Source organism: Chanodichthys erythropterus, chromosome 17, assembly GCF_024489055.1.
Source record: "Chanodichthys erythropterus isolate Z2021 chromosome 17, ASM2448905v1, whole genome shotgun sequence".
Classification (NCBI taxonomy): Eukaryota; Metazoa; Chordata; class Actinopteri; order Cypriniformes; family Xenocyprididae; genus Chanodichthys; species Chanodichthys erythropterus.
Genome location: NC_090237.1, coordinates 3,220,001 through 3,228,544, shown reverse-complemented (window position 1 = coordinate 3,228,544; position 8,544 = coordinate 3,220,001). Strand labels below are relative to the sequence as shown.

Genomic DNA, 8,544 nt, shown 5'->3' with positions numbered 1-8,544 from the left:
CCTCGATCTACCATGTTATTTACATTTTCACTGGAACTACCATGTTTTTTTACATTTACACTGGAACTACCTTTTTTTACGCTTACCATCGAACTACCATGTTTTTTACATTTTCACTGGAACTACCATGTTTTTTACATTTTCACTGGAACTACCATGTTTTTTTACATTTACACTGGAACTACCTTTTTTTTTTACGCTTACCATCAAACTACCATGTTTTTTACATTTTCACTGGAACTACCATGTTTTTTACATTTTCACTGGAACTACCATGTTTTTTACATTTTCACTGGAACTACCATGTTTTTTTACATTTTCACTGGAACTACCATGTTTTTTTACATTTTCACTGGAACTACCTTTTTTTACGCTTACCATCGAACTACCATGTTTTTTACATTTTCACTGGAACTACCTTTTTTTACGTTTACCCTCAAACTACCATGTTTTTTACATTTACACTAGAACTGCCATGTTTTTTTACATTTTCACTGGAACTACCATGTTTTTTTACATTTTCACTGGAACTACCTTTTTTTTTTACATTTACCCTCGAACTACCCTTTTTTTTTTTACATTTTCACTGGAACTACCTTTTTTTTTACATTTACCCTCAAACTACCATGCTTTTTTTTACATTTACACTGGAACTGCCATGTTTTTTTTACATGTACACTGGAACTACCTTTTTTTTTACATTTACCCTCAAACTACCATGCTTTTTTTTACATTTACCCTCGAACTACCATGTTTTTTTTACATTTTCACAGGAACTGCCATGTTTTTTTTTTACATTTACCCTTGAACTACCATGTTTTTTACATTTTCACTGGAACTACCTTGTTTTTTTTTTCCACTTACCATGTTAATAACATGTTTTTGTTACCATGGAAATACCATATATTTTTGTACATTTACCATGGTAACACCATGTTTTGTCATTTACAGCACCATCATATAATCATGTTTTTTTGACATTATAGTAATACCCTGCTATCGCCAAAGAACCATCATTGTACCATGGTATTTTTAATGATTTTTTTTTACTACTGTCCAGTTACAGGTGGACGCTGTTGCTGTGTGTATGAGAGGATTAAAGGTCAGCATTTTGATTTATGTTGCAGTTCAGATTTAAAATTGCACATAACCACCAGAATTCCGTATTCACACACAAGCACACACACTGACCTTTGATGTGCGGATAAAAAGCCTCTCCATCTGAAAAGTCAAGAAGCTCCAAAACTCTGAATGTGTGTTTGTGAAAAGCCTCCAGCAAAAGGGCAACTAATCAGATCGCACGACTCACCCTCAAGAAAAGAGACACGGAAACAGGATAATGTCAGTCTAAATGAGTGTGTGCGTGTGTGTGGTCTGACGTCACGGTGACTAGACACACACACACCCCTCAACACACTGCAGACCTCATATAAAACAGCAGTACTGTGATTCAGTGATGGTATCAGATGGTAAAAACCATGGTACTGTGTGATCGCCAGATTTTAAATACTACATTAGTATTTAAATCTGATGTTAACTTACAAAAAAGTCCCAAAAAGGATAATAGTATGTCCAAAAAATATGGTATTAGTACAGTACATGCCCCAAAAACACAAAAATAGCATGGTACTGTTTTTTGCACCATGTGAAAGTCCTAGAGAAGTGACGCTCAGGAATGAATGAGGATGTTTCTGTTCCTCTGTAAAGGAAAAGGGAGGATCAGAGGAGAAACATTTACCAGCATCTGCATCCTGATCAAAGGTCACGCATCATACCTGCTGCTGTACTGATCAACCCAGAGGGCAGGTGGCCTCTATAACATGAGTGTGGGTCAAAGGTCGACATTGGAACCTGCCGACGTTCAGACAAAATGACAGATGAAAGCTGCATACTGCACAGGACGAACTACATACTCACTACTGCTGTTCTGAACAAGTATGTTAAACAGTTTGTAAAAATAAAGGTTTCAATCAGTAGTACATTATGTTACACAGCTATCACATGAACTGCTTATTATATGAGAAATAATTATTTTACATTTAAACGCCTTAATTTTTGTCAGCTTGATCAAATGAGTTAAGCAAGAGATTTTGCTGTGATATTAAAGTATTAAACATGCACTGAAATTGAATGGAGAGAAAGAGAAGGATCTTGATGAAAAACTCTTTTATTTGATCATATAAATATCTGCATCAAGACTGAATAAAACTACAGTCTTACAGCAGCTTTAATGCAGCTATCGTGACATAAACACCCCCATACGAAGCCAAAGACTACTACAAAACATGTAGTGTGATGAGAAAAAGACTATAATATCTGTGTGTAGATCGCTCACAATGATTGTGGAAACGTCTCAGTGTGTGTGTGTGTGTGTGTTACTGCTGTTTGAGGAAGAGTGCCGCTCCGCTCTGGATCCATGTGTCATGATCTCCTGCACACGGCAGCTGCACGTTTGTCACCACACACAGACGCTCGGCGCTGCTGTACACGGGCAGAGAGATGCACTCGTCCGGAGAATAACTTCCCACAGCGCTCTGAAACACACACACTCTCTCTATAATCTTCAGCCAACATTGGAAACATCAAAGAAATGTAACTATTACACAGCTCTCTGGAATACTTCATTCTGATTGATTATTTTTCAAGTGCTATTAAACCATTCAAGCATGATAAGACACAAAAAAGAACTTAAATCTGTACTAGAGCGTTGTCTGTGTGACAGAGTCAGTCATTCACGTGCACAGAATGCCGCTTCAGAAAGTGCGCCGGCCGCAATAGAGATCTCTTTCATGACAAAAACACATAAAAGTATGCCAAAATGCCCATTTTGTCAGGTATCCTCATAAGCACAGTCTTTAATTAGTTAAATAATGTCTTAAATGACCATAAAGAGTTGTGAGGACACAAAGTGAGCTCTTAAAGTGACAGCAGCCTAATAAACCTTCTGCTGTCTGTCATTAATGTTAATCAAAGAACAAAATACAAAGAGAAAATCATTCACTGAGTAACTTTTGTAGCTTTAATAAGGATTCATCTATATTTAATTTATGCAGTGAAGACTGTGAAGTGTTTGTTAACTTTATTCAAATATACTGTCTTTATGTTGTTTCTACATTAATTTGGAGATTAAAAGTGAAATTATTAGAATATAAACATTATAACACATTATACACTTTAATGTTAGGTGCAATTAATTACAGAAAAATGTGATTAATTAGTTATTTTTTTAATCAATTGACAGCACTATTGTACATATATGCATATTTTGCAATAAACTTAAAATAAATTGCTTATATATATATATATATCAAAATCAACATTTGTAAATGAGTCGTTTTTTCTTCATCTTTTTAACTTGATTATGTTGTTCACAATGCTTCATGGGATTGTAGTTCTTTCTATCACTAAAACAGTCTTGTATCTTTTTTCTTTTTGTGTGATTTTCAAATCCCTTTTAGCTTCGAATCAAAGTTTGTAGTGTTGTGATTCACCTCGTAGCTGATAAGCTTGATTCATGGCTTATAACATTTAAACAAAGACCATATTTTAAAATTAAAATGGGAAAAATGAGGGCGGGCACTAATGCACTTTATATCAACGCTGAATAACATTCTTCCCATCCAGGTATCTAAAAGCTTGCTGCCATTTTGCATCTCTGTTATATTTATCAACTATATTGAAAATGAAATCAGAAGACTTCAGTATTAATAGTACTGTAATATTGTGTGTGTTACCTGTGGGATCCAGGCCATGTAACACGCAGGGACGGCAGACACACTGGGAGAGTCATGATGGCTTTCAGACAGACGGTTTCCATCGAAACTACAACCTTCCAACTGCAAACCGCCAACCTAGAGAGAGAGAGAGTTTAGTTAACATGGACTGGAGAAGTTCAGTTTAATCATGTTAAACACACACATTCTTCAGAGGAGAGAGCGTTTGTACCTTCACTTGTAGTTTGGCTTCAGTAATCTGACCCCTCCATGACGCAACAAACTTCAGACTGTCCATAGAGCAGCTCATCAACCTAAAACAGACGCCATTTAACAAATAAAATTAAATCTATCATTTTATTCTAAACTTCATAAGTCACTCGCTTTGACTCTTTGCTGCTGTACCTTTAAGACTTCTGTATATGAACAACATCTGCTGACTGCTTCATTTTCACACACTGCTATATGTCAGGTAGGTTACATCATTTTAGCTTTGTAAATGTGCAAGAGTTATGTTACCTCATGTTTTAGTGTAGCAGGTGTACGGTGGGTACGTTTCTGCAAATGCAGTTTAGTAGACGTATGTGATATATGATATCTCTAAATTCAGATTAGCAGCTTTAGGGGACTCAAGCTACCTCGGTTTAATTTAGCCTGTGTATGTGACGCAAGTTCCCACAAGTCCCACAGGATTTTATCATGCTATTTACCTCAAGTTTACTTTAGTAGGTGTATGTGTACAAGTAGGGATATAAACATTTTGGCCGATACCGATAATTCTTTATATATGAAAGCCGATAACCGATATATTGGCTGATAAATCTAAATCAAAATTTTGATATAATTTTTGAGAGCCTGATTACAAAAACAGAAGTCCCACCATTAAAATCCACATCCCAAACACACAATTATAATGTTCTCATTGTAATATCATGTTGTCTATATGACAGGCTTGCGCTGCACGTTGCACTTAACTGTATTTTGCTTTTTGAAGTGATTTCAATCATATTTTAAGCAATTCAAAACCATCATGGTGGATAATCCACATCTGAAGTGGCTCAGCTGAAGGAAATCCATTTATTATTTATCAGCTTTAAAATATTGGCCAAATTTTGTTATTGTGTTTGCCCCCTTCCAGATTTTTTACTTTTTTGCATGTTTGTCACACTTTAATGTTTCAGATCATCAAACAAATTTAAATATGAATCAAAGATAACACAAGTAAACACAACATGCAGTTTTTAAATGAAGGTTTTTATTATGAAGGGAAAACAAATCCAAACCCACATGGCCCTTTGTGAAAAAGTGCTTGCCCCCTAAACCTAATAACTGGTTGGGCCACCCTTAGCAACAACAACTGCAAACAAGCGTTTGCAATAACTTGCAATGAGTCTGTTAAACCGCTGTGGAAGAATTTTGGCCCACTCATCTTTGCAGAATTGTTGTAATTCAGCCACATTGGAGGGTTTTCGAGCATGAACCGCCTTTTTAAGGTCATGCCACAGCATCTCAATAGGATTGAGGTCAGGACTTTGACTAGGCCACTCCAAAGTCTTCATTTTGTTTTTCTCCAGCCATTCAGAGGTGGACTTGCTGGTGTGTTTTGGATCATTGTCCTGCTGCAGAACCCAAGTTTACTCCAACTTGAGGTCACAAACAGATAGCCGTACATTGTCCTTCAGGATTTTTTGGTAGGCAGCAGAATTCATGGTTCCATTTATTACAGCAAGTCTTCCAGGTCCTGAAGCCGCAAAACAGCCCCAGACCATCACACTACCACCACCATATTTTACTGTCGGTATGATGTTCTTTTTCTGAAATGCTGTGTTACTTTTACGTCAGATGTAATGGGACACACACCTTCCAAAAAGTTCAACTTTTGTCTCGTCAGTCCACAGAGTATTTTCCCAAAAGTCTTGAGGATCATTAAGATGTTTTCTGGCAAAACTGAGACGAGCCTTTATGTTCTTTTTGGAACTCTGCCATGCAGGCCATGTTTGCCCAGTCTCTTTCTTATGGTGGAGTCATGAACATTGACTTTAACTGAGGCAAGTGAGGCCTGCAGTTCTTTGGATGTTTTTGTGGGGTCTTTTGTGACCTCTTGGATGAGTCGTCGCTGCGCTCTTGGGGTCATTTTGGTCGGCCGGCCACTCCTGGGAAGGTTCACCACTGTTCCATGTTTTCGCCATTTGTGGATAATGGCTCTCACTGTGGTTCGTTGGAGTCCCAAAGCTTTAGAAATGGCTTTATAACCTTTTCCAGACTGATAGATCTCAATTACTGTCTTATTTGTTCCTGAATTTCTTTGGTTCTCAACATGATGTGTAGCTTTTGAGGATCTTTTGGTCTACTTCACTTTGTCAGGCAGGTCCTATTTAAGTGATTTTTCTTGATTGCAAACAGGTGTGGCAGTATTCAGTCCTAGGTGTGGCTAGAGAAACTGAACTCAGGTGTGATAAACCACATTTAAGTTATGTTTTAACAGCAGGGGGCAAGCACTTCTTCACACAGGGCCATGTGGGTTTGGATTTTGTTTTCCCTTCATAATAAAAACCTTCATATAATACCATGTTTTTTCACCAATGTGTTAGAAAGTACATCACCTGGCGGTCTCTTGTCTCAGGGCGTTCAGGAAAGTGTCCGGGTGGAAAAGCTCTGACAGATCCAGCATCTCCGACAGCAGTCCAGCCCTCTCGGCCCTCTCTACCCAGCCCTACACACACACACACGCAGTGATTGGTCACAGAGATCAGCGAGTGTGATGACAGAAGTGATTTGAGTGCTGCTGGTGTCAGTTGTACAGTAACAATCGCTGCTTCTTTCTCAAATCTATTCCCGCACCTGCTGCTTCTCCTCACAGGCCAAGATTTTCTGTGCGTTACACTTCAGAACGGCAGAGAATCTGACGCTGCGTCTTTCTAAAAAACATCAGGAGACTGTATGTGTCCATCTCTACATTTATCAGTAGCACGACTAAGACAACAACATACACTCTGATGAACAACAGTGCAATTGTGTGCCTAGAATAAACAGAACGTTATCATCCACTGGAGCGGACACAAATATATACAAGCGTTCAAAAGTTTGGGGTTGATAAGAGTTGTTAATGTTTGTGAAAGAGTCTCTTCTGCTCACCAAGACTGCATTTGAAAACAGTCATATATTTGTGGAAACTGTGATACATTTAATTTTTCAGGATTCTTTGATGAATAGAAAGTTCTAAAAGAACAGCATTTCTTTGAAACAGGATCTTTAATAACATCATAAATGTCTTTACTGTTACTTTTGATCAATTTAATACATCCCTGCTGAATTATGCATTGCTGTTTATTTCTGCAGGTGTGTGTTGTTCTGAGATCTGTCCGTCTGTCTCTCGTGATCTGCGGTGAATTACAGCGCTACATTTACAGATTTGACTGATCTCTGTAAACAGCTGCTGTTGTAGAAATGTGACACACTGGAGCAGGTGGGCGTCATAATAGCGATGACGGATAACATCCAATTATCTGTTACAGGAGCGCAAATGAGGAATCTGTCCTGGGCTCGATTACAGTAGATCTCGGGGTGAGTTTCGGCACACGGACCTCGATGACCTTCATTTTGGTCATTTTCAGTTTTATAATCATTTAAAGAGCCACATTTGATCAAATTATTATGTTAGTAAAGTTTTCTTGGACCGAAAACAATTAAGTTTTCAGTATCATTTCAGACCTTTAAAGGTTAAGTATGTAAGATTTTTTATGTTAAAATATATTCTCATAAAGGGGACCTATTATGCCCCTTTTCACAAGATGTAATATCAGTCTCTGGTGTCTCCAGAATGTGAAGTTTCAGCTCAAAATCCCCCACAGATCATTTATTATAGCTTGTCAAATTTGAGCAAAAACACGCCGTTTTTGTGTGTGTCCCTTTAAATGCAAATGAGCTGCTGCTCCAGAAGAGGGCGGAGCTTTAACAGCTCAACAACAACAAAGCTGGAGAATCTCACGCAGCCAAAATGAGGATTGTCAGTAACGGTGTTCAGCCTTACATTGTTCAAACCGGAGTCGACACTGATGGAGAGACTCAGGAAGAAGTTACAACTTTTAGACGTTTCTGAATGGTTAGAGGATAAATTGATGTAGTTGCTGTGGAGTTGATTCAACTCATCCACTAGCATGTGTCGTCATGTTCATCTTTTGTGTTGAATTGATCCTCGTTTGTGAAGCAGTCTGGCGTAAAATGACGGCATGACAACAACACTCGACTACAACAACTCTTCCTCTTCTCTAAAGCAGCTCAACATGGCCCCGCCCCCTTTGTTGTGTGTTCTTGGGGGCGGGGTTATGTACATTTTGGGGTTTGTGGTGTCACTAACTCGAGAAGAAACTCGTTGTAGTCCTTAAAAAGCGATTTCTGTAAAAGAAAATATCTCTCTTTGCATTGAACTTTGAGCATCATAACTTTCAGGTGTTGTTTATGATCAAACAGCAACATTACACATTAACTAAAGTTAAAAAAGTTCACTCATCCACGCCTCATTCCTTCATGTTTACTGGTTTACTGTTATTTGCTCGCTCCTTCTCTCTGAGGCATCATCATCATCATCTCAGCTGAAGAAACATTCATCATGAGGAGTGTTTCTGTCGGCTCGCTCCACAGGACTAATTACAGTCAAACTAACTCACATCACTAGCAGCAGACAGTTTGGACACGCGTGACCGCGGTGGCTCATATCCAGCTCACACACACTTGAGCTCTGGTTTCAGGCTCTGATTGGACAAATGAGAGTCGATGACCCTTTGACTACATCTCATGAAAATGTGTATGGGACACATTGTCAAAATACAAA

General features: G+C 38.2%; 1 protein-coding gene across 2 annotated transcripts in view; it reads right to left on the bottom strand.

The window, feature by feature from the left end:
- Nucleotides 1-1,904: 1,904 nt before the first annotated feature.
- Nucleotides 1,905-8,544, bottom strand: part of dync2h1 (dynein cytoplasmic 2 heavy chain 1) — a 119,479-nt gene continuing 112,839 nt past the window's right edge. Inside the window, exons 87-90 of one of the 2 annotated variants that reach the window (XM_067365099.1) lie at nt 6,317-6,426; nt 3,946-4,027; nt 3,735-3,851; nt 1,905-2,561 (exon numbers count right to left, since the gene is read on the bottom strand). In XM_067365099.1, coding sequence (XP_067221200.1) covers nt 2,376-2,561; nt 3,735-3,851; nt 3,946-4,027; nt 6,317-6,426 — 495 coding nt within the window. In that variant the 3' untranslated portion in view covers nt 1,905-2,375. The remainder of the gene's footprint in view (nt 2,562-3,734; nt 3,852-3,945; nt 4,028-6,316; nt 6,427-8,544) is intronic. The other variant, XM_067365100.1, reaches the window with a different exon arrangement.